The 12,175-nt window shown below is 40.5% G+C and overlaps 1 protein-coding gene across 1 annotated transcript; it reads left to right on the forward strand.

The window, feature by feature from the left end:
• Window positions 1–3,066: 3,066 nt before the first annotated feature.
• Window positions 3,067–6,234, forward strand: LOC311274154 (retinol dehydrogenase 14-like). The gene is made up of 2 exons (XM_084381594.1): window positions 3,067–3,360; window positions 4,348–6,234. The coding sequence occupies exons 1-2, from the start codon at window positions 3,121–3,123 to the stop codon at window positions 4,963–4,965; spliced, it is 858 nt and encodes a 285-aa protein (XP_084237720.1). The 5' UTR covers window positions 3,067–3,120; the 3' UTR covers window positions 4,966–6,234.
• The last annotated feature ends 5,941 nt before the right edge of the window (window positions 6,235–12,175 follow it).

The raw sequence follows: 12,175 nt of genomic DNA on the forward strand, positions 1-12,175 counted from the left end.
TAATTGAATGAGTGTGAGTTCTAGACTTATGGGCATATTTGGGAGCACGATGGTTCCGTCGTTAACACTGATGCCCCACAGCAAGAGGATCCTGTGCCCTGTCACAGCTTTGGATGCATCTCCCCGTGCTTGTCCTTGCTTCTTCATGCTTGTTGTTTAAACATTTTTCTGCTCCTGTGGTTGCTGCTTGGGTGGAAGCTGAAAGTGTTGGCCCCAAGACCTTTACTGTAGGACCACAATCAATGCAGTATTACCAACAGACACAGTGGAGGCTTACTGAGGTAAGGAATAACTCCAGTTAAACAGAACTAAAGTCTCACTTTTGTAGCTCGGTGCATTGTTTCGATCAGTAATAATAACACTGTAATTGCATTAAATTACAAGATCTGGCAATACAGGGGCCTCAACACAGCTCTGTCAGATGGGTCAACAAAGATGAGCTCATGTTTAGTGATGTCGCCATGATCTCATCTATAAACTTTGTGAGTATAAATGTATTATTACTAACAGAAATGATAGTAACACCCCAGGTGATGATGACCCAGGTTGGAATTATCATTTAAAGCCTTCAAAATATACTTGAATACTGCATACAGGACACAATATGCTATAATGACAGCGAGCCACTTACTGCAGGAACAAGAGTAATGTAAGTATTTAAACATTCTCATTCAAGGAAAACGTGTTACTGTAATTTAATTTACATTTGTTTCCTCCTCTTTGTGCTAAACTGTCTTTGTTCTGACCATCTGTGGATTTTATGAATTTCTGTATTTTTCATATAGTTGGACTGCTCCTTCAAGGAGCTGCTTTGCACAGCTTTTATTGTTTCCTTTGCTGTTCACTGTGCAGCGATAAATGTGTTGATATCCCCGTCAAAGTTTGTATAAGGGTATAACAGTTTTTATTTTTCTCTATAGGCAGCTCTGCAGCAGCTACCGATGGGACGCTGCAGAAGCTTCACTCGCTGAAGCAGAGCAGCGGGCTGGACCCACGATTATTTGTCTGTTACAAGCTTGGCTTTAACTCAGATGTATTCCAGATGTTACAGATGTTATGAACACATTATTGCGGCTGGTAGAGACCCAACTGTGAAACCAACCATAACAGGCCCAGACTCAGTACCACTGGTGGAAGTTGAAGAGTTTGACTTGCTGTTGTTTCTTTTGGTTACAGGCCTCCAGGGCCTCTAAAGGCTTTCCTTGATTTATTCAGGAAATCTGAGACAGGGGCAGAGAGATAATGAGGATTTTCAGTAGCATGTTGAAGGTGTAGAGACTGATACTTGGTGTACTATATCCACAGTGCAACGTTGATGTCCTCATTATAATGGTATATGTAACAGACACTTTCTGTATGTTCGATGTCAACAAATCAGTACTCCCCGTGTTGCCATGTGTATCGGCTGCCATCAACAAATCATTAAGTATTACATTCTCAAGTCAAATTTAAGTCAAGTAGAGCTTTATTGTCATCACAACTAGAACATGGCAGATATGGAATGATGCTCTCTTTGGACAATATATTGCAACATATGCAGGTTAAAAGACAAGATTTGAAGACACTACTGAAAAAGGCAAAGGACTAAGTGGTGGGATATACATGCATGCCATACATACTACATCATCATACCATACACACTGCTCACTACCTTCAGCATATTATTAAATATAAGAAATGTTTAATTCCTACAGTGAATAGAAGATACTAGGAGATACTTAAAATGGGTAAAACATGAATTTACTATTTTAACTGTTACTGTAAAAAACAACTTCAAAAATCATTCTTCTTTGAAGAAGCCTCTTGGATGAGAGGTGAAACATCTTCAAGAAACTGAAACAAGTCCAGTTGCCTACAATACAGCACTTAGAATAAATTGAAATTTGTTTCCAAGAATATTCTTTTTTTTTTTTCTTTTTTGGTGCCACTGAGAGCTCAAAACAGCAGCAGAGGTGTTTCCAGAAAACACTTCATAAACGTCTATAAGGGGGGAAAAAATCACAAACTTCGAGAATAAAGTCGTAATTTATGAGAATAAAGTCATAATATTACGAGAATAAAGTCGTAATTTATGAGAATAAAGTCGAAGTACTTAAAACGGAAGTAGGTCGATTGAATGGTTGTGACAAACAGGTGATCAGATTGTTTACAGAAGGATGTTGATCTTGACAGGTTGCTTATTGTTTACAGAAAAATGTATTGATGTGTTTGCATCAAACCAAAGTTTTTATTGTTTACAGAAAATGTATTGATCGGTTGTGATCAAAGCAAGGTTATTATTGTTTACAGAACATATGTGTTGATCATTTGTGATCAAGTTGTCATGGATTACAAAAGTAAGCCAAAGACATTGGATTTCTTGAGGTCACTTGCAGATCTCTGTATGAAGAGATTTTATTCTGACTGTTTACTTACTTGTGAAGTTATTAAAAGATATGTCTCCGGAAAAGATGCATTTTCTTGCATAGTCTTTTTAAAGTCCTAATACTTATGATATGACGCTGATGTGCCAAAAGACTAAGTATCTCCTTGTTTGTGAAATCTATCCTAAAGTACAACTCCACAAAATCCTCCACGGCCCTCATTTTACCAACTGTCTTCCTCTAAAACAACAGGTTAGAATATTATGACTTTATTCTCATAAATTACGACTTTATTCTCGTAATATTATGACTTTATTCTCGTAAATTACGACTTTATTCTCATAAATTACGACTTTATTCTCGAAGTTTGTGATTTTTTTCCCCTCAATGTGGCCCTAACACTCCGTCGTAATAATCTGATACTGAAACTGTGGAACATTTGTTTTTCCTTTTGTTGCCTGTAATCACACATGATCTTGTTGGAAACTGTCTCAAAACTGGATATCTGAAAAACAAAAACACCTTTGACAGCCAAATCTAGAATATTATGATATTTAATGTGGTGTTAGAATGAAAAAGGGAAATGATATGATGAAATAGAAGGTTGAATGGCTGAGAAGCCACATTTACGAGTTTACGCAAAGGCAACTGTCACCCGCTGTGAATTCTGGGTAATGAAGTATTTCTATGTTGTTGAGTCATGAAGCTAACATCTTCGATGTTTACTGTGAACGGCAGCTCCGCGTGAAGCAGGACGATGAAGGGAAAGACAGTGATAGTGACCGGCGCTAACAGCGGGATAGGGAGAGCCACAGCAGCGGGCATCGCGAGGCTGCAGGGCCGCGTGATAATGGCCTGTCGGGACATGAGCAGGGCGGAGGAGGCAGCTCAGCAGATCCGACAGGAGACTGGAGCGGACAGCACACAGCTAGTCGTCAAACAGCTGGACCTGTCCTCACTCACATCTGTACACACTTTCTGTCAAGACATAATAAAGGTAGCTGCCGTGGAGCTTTTTGTTATAAAGCGAGGTTCGCTTTGTAGGCTGTTCAACTAACGTGCCTGCGTGAAAAGAACGTCAAGCCAAACGTCATTCAAAATTATGCACTTTTTGGAGAAGTGACCACGACTGTCTCAGAGTAGTGTTATGTACGCCACGAAAGTCGGCGATGTATTTTCGAATCTACTAGAAAAAACATTCGGCTTGCATTTGATTTCACAAATATCACTTATTTCAGTACAATTTCAATTTTATAAGCGTGTCTCTTGCACTGACTGCTGCCAGCAAACATGAGACTAAAATGTCATGCAGGACGTTTGAGTTAATCAATCTGCTGAGTGGATTTAATGAAAGCCAACTTTAAGAAAACCCCTCATAGATTTACAAAAGTGCGTTTGGAAGATGTATTCATGAGCCAGTTAAGAGAGGCAGATGTTTGAATAGAGTTCACACAGCTCAGCAGTTCCTGCATGTGTCACTGAAAACAGACAGTCAGTGTGTTACTCTTTGACTTTGTGAGTTCTAATACATCTACAGCCTCGTTAACATTTTAAATCACTAAATGCTTTAAGTTAAATGACGGCACTATTTCTGAATGGTGGAAAATAAGATAAAGATTATTCTGTTATATATTATAATAAACAACAGATTACATCACACACTTAAGTATTTGGTGTCTCAGCCAAAACAAGTGTGATTACGTAGTTTGATTACAAGTTGCGGCTCAGCAAATGTCTGCCTGCCTTCTATCATTCTATTTAAAGACAAACTTGGCACTAATATTCTGCAGCATAACTGACAGGATAGTTTATCCTGTGCAGCTTTTGCAAACATCTAGAACTGAGATACCCTTTTGTATGTTTTGATTCACTGTCCTGACCATTAAAAACAGACAATTCAAGAAAGTCTGGCAGTCAGAATGGACTGTAATGGACTGTCTCTAGGTGTGTGTCATAACCCCCTGTCCTCTGTGCTGCTGAACAGGAAGAACCTCGCTTGGACGTGCTGATCAACAACGCGGGTGTCTACCAGTGTCCTTACACCAAAACACAGGATGGCTTTGAGATGCAATTTGGAGTGAACCACCTGGGGCATTTCCTGCTCACCCACCTGCTGCTGGACCTACTGAAACGATCAGCCCCCAGTCGCATCGTGGTGATCTCCTCCAAACTCTACAAACACGGTCACATTAACTTTGAGGACTTGAACAGTGAGCAGAGCTACGACAAGGCCTCTGCATACAGTCGCAGCAAACTGGCCAACCTGCTGTTCACCTGCGAGCTGGCCCGTCGACTGGAGGGCAGCGGAGTTACGGTGAACGCTCTGACTCCAGGCATAGTGAGGACTAATCTGGGGAGGCATGTTCATGTCCCAGTGTTAGCGAAGCCCCTGTTTAACCTGCTCTCCTGGGGCTTGTTTAAGAGCCCAGAGGAAGGAGCTCAGACTTCAGTGTATTTGGCCTGCAGCCCAGATGTAGACGGTGTGCAGGGCAAGTGCTTCGCAGATTGTCAGCCTCAGACTCTGCTGGACAAGGCCACTGACCAGGAAGTGGCCTGTAAACTGTGGGACATTAGTGAAGTCATGGTGGGCATAACCACGTAAGATCTGAATTCAGTTCGAGCATGCTTATCCAGTGATTTGCCTTAATTCCTGAAATATTCTACATATTCAGTTCCTTGCTCGGTACAACATAGAGTGTTGATCAGTTCCAAAGCACACTGATGTCACAGAGATAGTTTTTCTGCCAGCTATGGATGCAATTTGTAAAATATGGCCAGAATTTTTGTTTGAAACATTAAAAAAACATTATCAACAGAATGTGAAGAAACAACAGTAGGCGACTGACATTATGCCAAAGATGTCCATGTACTGTCCCACAGAGATTTCTACTGACGTTGGCATGTTCACCAGCTAGCACCGGCCCGCCCTCATAATACCAGTTTGTACAAATGAGTCTGATAGCCCCCACAGTTCACCTGGGGGATACAAGTGGCGAGTCTGCGACATTTCATAAGCTCACTTAGCTTTAAGTGTAATTAAATGGACAAAATAAACTCACGTGTCAAGAAAGGAAACATTATTTTATCTATTACCTATTCAAACTGACCTCAGTTGGTCTTGGAGGCTGTGGTCAGTCCCAGCTCGGTGTCCAGTCGTGTTCACTCTCAGGCTGCTAAATCCAGTCGAGCTGAGCCCCGTTGCCTGTGATGTCTCAGTCCAGGCAAACTCTAGGGCCACTGGCCCCCTATATTTTCTTCTGGCTATATTTTACAAATGACACCTTTAAGTCACTGGTTACTGGTGTGGTTACCATGGTTGTAGCTGGAAATAGTTATATACAGTATGGCTGCAGGTATAGCAGCAGGTAACAGAAACAACTAGGAAAACCATCTCAACTTGTGTGTAATCAACAGTTTCACATCTGCTCATAGTCAGTGTCGCCATCTTTAAATTTTCAAATTGTAAAGCTGACTCACATGGCTGGCATTGTATCCCTCTTTTTTATTGCTTTGCTTCTAGGAATATGTCCATGTTTTCCTGGAAAACCATGTTTTCATTTAAAGGGCTATTTAAATAATACATATTTTTTAAATCAGTTTCTTCCTGTAGTTCATAGAAGCGAACATGAGCACACTACTTCCTGCCAAAGCTGAAGCACATTAGAGATTTCTCTGTTTCTGTTTTTCTTTGTGCTCTTTTTACTGGCTTATTTGTAAAATGTGATGTTACATTGTTTTTCATGCACTGATCATGATTTAGTTGCATTTGAATCAAAATGTCATGATGGTGGATTTGATTTGTGTCTCTGAATCTTGAACTGACTAACCACAGAATAAGTAAACAAGATAATAAATCTGAACAGACGTTTGATTTCAACCTGCAGTCGTTGAGAATTTCATCCATTCCTAGCTCCACATCAGACCACAGCATTGTGTATCATCAGTGCACTTCACATTGCATATGTACTGTATGTCTGTTCTGCCTTAGTAGCAAACAGATGTACAGATGTGTCATGTCATGTTTCCACTCATGTTTCATGTGTCCTTTAATAACTACTGAATGAAGCATTTAAAGGTCCAGTGTTTGGGAGTTAGTCGTGTGGTTGCAGATTGCAACCAACTGAACCCTCCTCGCTTCACCCTCCTCTACAGTGGCCACTAAAAACGGAAAAGATCATCTCTAGAGCCGGTGTGTGGTTCGTCTGTTCTGGGCTACTGTAGAAACATGGCAGTAACACATGGCGGACTCCGTGGAAGAGGGCCCGGCCCGCTCCTTCTGTAGATATAAAAGACTTACTCTAAGGTAACAACTACAATGATTCTTAGTCCCAGGTGATTATACACTAATGGACCTTTAAGTAGAACACTGCTGAGTCAAAAAAAAAAGAAAGAAAATGAAAAGTAATTTTCATAATGTCATGGTGTATAAAGAGACTATTATTTGTATATATTCATGTATTTTATATATATTTATATATTTTATTTATTTTATCTGCTTGGTTTTAAAGATTTAAATATACTTTCTAGACAGCTTGAAACAAGCAGATATAAGTATATAAGTGACTCGTCGGGGTGAAGATTTTTTCTTTTTTTCCCCTAATGTTGATTCTGATAACGAGCGCTTCAACTGTCAGCAACCTGATATTGTGAACATGAGAAAACACAATCTAAAAGCATCCAGGTAACAAGTGTCTCAGTCAGCGACTTTAACTGAGAACAATGGCCAATAAATGATTGTCTCAAGGTTTCCTTAAATAACCTCGCTCTGTACAGCAGCACTCAGAGGTAGGTCTGTTATCTTATTGTGCTTTAGGCCTCTACAATCAGGTGTCTGTAATAGAATAATGCCCAGCGACTTGCTTCATTTGCAGACTGCCTCATTTACGCACAGACTCCAGGGGAGGAGGAGGGGGAGGAGGAAGAGGGGGGTGAGAAATCCAACTTTTTCAGGGGTTATTTAGGCTTCAGTCAGCCATGCTGGTTGCTCTGACTGTGGTTATTAGCTGGGAATGTTTGCTCTCCAGGTCACCCATAGATAGAGCACTTCTCCCTACATGAAGTGGGAGTCACCCGAGGATACATAATGACTTTCCCACCTGTGTTGTTCATTAGGACATTTTCTGGATCATTTATAGAGAGCTGGAACACAAGGTAGAAACACAGAGGCATATATCAACTGCCATAACGCCATCTCACACAGAATGCTCCTGGGCCTTTGTAATGGCAGCTCCATTCTATTTACTTTACAAATAACTCCAATTAGTGCAATTACAGAGTTTAATGTCCTTAATCGGCACAGTAATATTGATAGGTACCGCAATGCTGATACAGATGTGAGGGCTGCACTCAGGCTGCTTATGCCCCAAGGTCCAACACATAATGGTTCAGTTAAAGGCGCATTAAATCTGTCTTTTCCTCAGCTTCTGTTGGACTGCTCACTGTGCTCAGGTCTCTCCAGCATAATCAACCTATAAACTGAAACAAAAGCAAAATGATAAGTAGCGCTGCACCTATTTTATATATCAAACTGTTCTGTCCTTTGATCGTTTACATTTTGACATACTTGACTGTAATACTGGCTGTTTCAATATGGTTTATAGCCACACTACTGTTACAGCCTGATGGATGAAGTGTAGTCAGTCATCCACCACTTTAGTCAGACTGAAATATATCAACCGCTATCAGATGGAGATAACATTTTCCAGAGCATGCTAGCTTTTTCCACATGATAAAAGATGTCCGCAAATAATTGTCTATCTTAAAGGTGTAATTTGAAAGAAATGGCCACGATTTAATTAGTTATATGTAAGTGCATTTATATATTTTAACATTTTAACCTAAACAATTACATTTACTTCATTTATGCATATACACATACTTTACATAGTTTCATTTTTTCCCCCCAATATCCATTTTTAAAAATCAGTCTGTGTACACACAATTACTAGGTAATTTACAAGACTTAAAAGTGTACTTTGGATAATGTTTCATAGTGCTCTGTTCTGTCACCATGTAATGACTAAATGCTAAATGCTCACTCCTAATCAGTTTTACTATTAATTTAGTCCGGACTTGATGGCAAAGCAATCAAACACTTGCCCAGTTGATATCTGGACTGTTAGGTTGCGAACATTGACTGACAGGTGAGTAGAACATGCAGTGTGACAACCTGTGCTTACCTGTCAAACTGACAAGTTCAGTTCTGGCAATCATCACTGGACTGCTGGTGAGAGGCCTGCTGGCAGTTGGATGATGTGTCTGTCATTAACAGTTCTGACAATACATCCACAGTAACTCTGATAGACTGATACTAAAGTAATCCACTACCAGTTTTAATGGATTATAACCAGGTTAGTATTACCCAAGTTGTTTTATTTATTATGTCTTTGTATGTGGTCTTAAAAGTCAGGAGAAAGTGTGTCTTAATCTCATAACAAATGCTTTGGTAAGCCAAACAGAAACCTCTGGACATCATGTTACCACACCACACTCAAGACAGACAACAAGTGGGAAAAACATCAAATCGCCAAAGTCAAAGAACACAAAGTACCAACACCTTAGCCGGTATTGTGTGCGTCATCCTGGGGCAAAGTGTGGTCCAGAGTTGAAGGTGGGTCCGGTCCGACCAATGAGAAATGAGTACTCGTGTAACTAGAGATGGGATCACACAAGCCATGACGCCCTTTTACATGTAACATGAGTACACACGAGTCATTAATACATTATAACATTAGTACTCAGTATGCATAGGTGGAACCAAACACATCTTCTAACTAGAACTTCATTTTGATCTCAACTACACACCTGTTATGTTCTCTCTCTCCCTCCCTCCCTCTCTCTGCTTTTACTTGAGTACAGTTCTTGGCTCCTCTACCCACCTCTGGTTATTTGTCATATGGGGTAGACTGGTTTAATGACGGATTGCAAGGCACAGAGCGGGGATCCCCGTCAGCCTGTGCTCTGGTGAATGAAAGGTGAGCAGGAGCGAGTCTCTGCGAGGAGAGAGCCCATAAATCATCTGGAAGAGTTTAGTGTAAAGTAGCAGGAGAGGCGGGGGCCCAAGGAGTGCTTGTCTTCAGCCTACCGCTTGGCCAGAGGGATTTGTTTTCTTTAACCAGTCACGAGAAGAGAGACTGGGCCTGCTCCTTCCCTTCTGTTGCTGTCAAACACACACACATGTTCCCTCACATATAGTCTCTCTGTAAGCTGGTGTATTCTCATTGATATAAACACTCTTTGGCTATTGTTTATGCCATCACCTCAGCTAACTGTCTTGTAACCGGGGAAGAATGTTGCATGCTTACAAGGCCTAAACCAGAATTAAACAATTACAGGGTCATGTTGTGGTTTAGGTTACACAGGGTTAAGGTTGAGGGCAACACTTGAGGTTAGGCTCTGCCAATCCCACCGAAGAATTAGAGTCTGAACGGAAGTTCTCTTTGAGAGTTCCCGGCAGAAAGTTATTTGTAAAGTACTTCAGCATGTACTGAAGTTATCGACTGTGACTGAAATTGTTTTGTATTCCATTTATAAAGCTGTAAAATCACATCAACCCTCTACTGATGATGCAAGAGAAATAACAGAGTGTAAAAACAAGTGGCCAATATCCAGGACCATCACACTATGAATCACTCTCTTGTATTGCCTTCTCCCAAAAATTTGATAATCGAAAATGTGAATTTTCATAAAATTCTTCATCACTGTTGTGGTAACCTTTTACTTTGCATCCACCTATAGGTCGTTAAGAAGCCTACCTACCAGTGAATTTGTGTTTGAATTTGCTTCACCAACTGGGGTTGAAGTTTTTATGTTTCAATATTTTGCCATGCCATTTGGTTCAGACATTCATGTCCTCCTCAGAATAAGTTGTAGTAACGTTGGGGATCCCTTCACTTCTCAGCTGCTATCATCTTGTCCATCCATCCATCATCTGTAACTGCTTATCCTTAGCCGATCTCAGCTGACATTGGGCGAGCAGCGGGGTACACCCTGGACAAGTCACCAGTTCACACCAGTTAACCTCACTTTCATGTCTTTGGACTACGGGAGGAAGCTGTAGTACCCAGAGAGAACCCATGCAGGCAACAGCGGTAACCACTGCGCCACCATGCTGCCCACCATCATGGTGTCAATATTCATGACCAAAACTAATGACATTCCCATCATCCTCTACTTATGAGGATGCTAATGCTAAACATTACTTGCTAAACATTGTTGGGTACACTGGTAGGGCAGGTTTGGTTATTAGCAATTAATAATTACCAATATTAATTATTAAAAACAATAATACAACATAATAATATAAATGAATAATTACCAGGCACCCCCCTGGAGTCAGGGACTAAAAACCAAACGGAAAAACAGTCTCAAAAAGTTTGTGTGAACGTTCCCTCAAGTCTGAAAATCTGTTAATAGTTGATGGTGAGATACTTTATATTAATTCACTTTCACATATTGCATACAGTTTGTGAATGTGCATTTGTGCAGGGATACTGTGTGCTGTACAGTTTTACAGTGAAACCTACTGGGGAGCAATCCTGTAATGTCACTGTGTACTGTCTGTCTGTGTCCATATCATATTTCTGTAAACACAGCAGAGGTGACAAATCAGGATATGGCCATAAGAATAATTTCTGTTTAAATTGTAACTAATTTGAACGGTATGAACAAACATTGTCCTGTTGAATGAAAATACTCATAGGTCATTATTCATTCTGTAAAGGAAAAGAAAAACAACCCTTTCTTTTGTTTAGTTAAGGACTTGTGACAATTAAGTGTGATAGGTCAAGAAAAATGAGATGTAATGATAAGACAGCCAACAGTTTATCCACATTATTCTGAGGTCATCACAACTGATATGTTGCTAATAATCCCCCATTGTACATAAAGCATTGTGGGCACACAGCTAGCTACAATAAGTGCAGTAGGTCAAAGTTCAAGCAGGAAGTGGGTCTGGAAACTGCGATGAATGTTTACAACAGACAGTTTAGGTATTAAGTTTACTGTTCAGCTTTTTTCTGATAAGTTTGACTGACCATAGTTTGTTTCCAAGCTGTCTGATTAAATGATCTCTGACTATACCAAACATCTGATTAAGGGTAAAGTATTTGTTGTACTTTTAGTGGTTATTTACATATTTATAATGGATATAGTATTTTATAAAAACCATTTCTAGTGCAGCATGAAATGTTACCATCCTTCAGCATGGCCACATTCTTAAAGCAGTGCTGTGGTGTTTCTGTCTGACTCACTGTGACGGAGCTCAGTCTTGGTCCCACAACTAAGCAGAAACACAGAGCAGAGGGAGATCATGGCCTTGGTATTCAGTCCCTCAGAGGTGCACCCTGTCAGCGTGTGCAGCACCTGAGGGACTGGATCCACCTTTCTGATTGGAGTAGGACTGTTAGAAGTTACCAGTTGTTAATATCACAGCGAATTGTGTCGACATCCATGTCTCCCCCCCCCTTCTCCTGCCCACTCTCCCTGCTCTTAAAGCACGTTGTCTGCAGAACATCACTGACTCGGCAGTTGTCAGAGTCTGCTCAGACGCCCATACATCACTGAGGCTGTGTGAAAAATTAGTTCCTTTTCTTCCTCTGAATGCTCCACATCTCTGTGGACTCCGACTGTAAACATCCTCCTCGTTTCACATTCACATCTACAGTTTGTTGTCCTTTTTCGTACGAAGCTTAGAAAAGGACAACACAGCGGGAACAATACTGCAATGTTTCTGCAAACTAAATGACTAAGCAGTGTGTGTGAAATGGCTTCAAAGAAAAAAAATGTAACCACATAACAACTTTCTGTCAGAT

This window comes from Pagrus pagrus (assembly GCF_965226575.1).
Source record: "Pagrus pagrus genome assembly, chromosome: 18".
NCBI lineage: Eukaryota > Metazoa > Chordata > Actinopteri > Spariformes > Sparidae > Pagrus > Pagrus pagrus.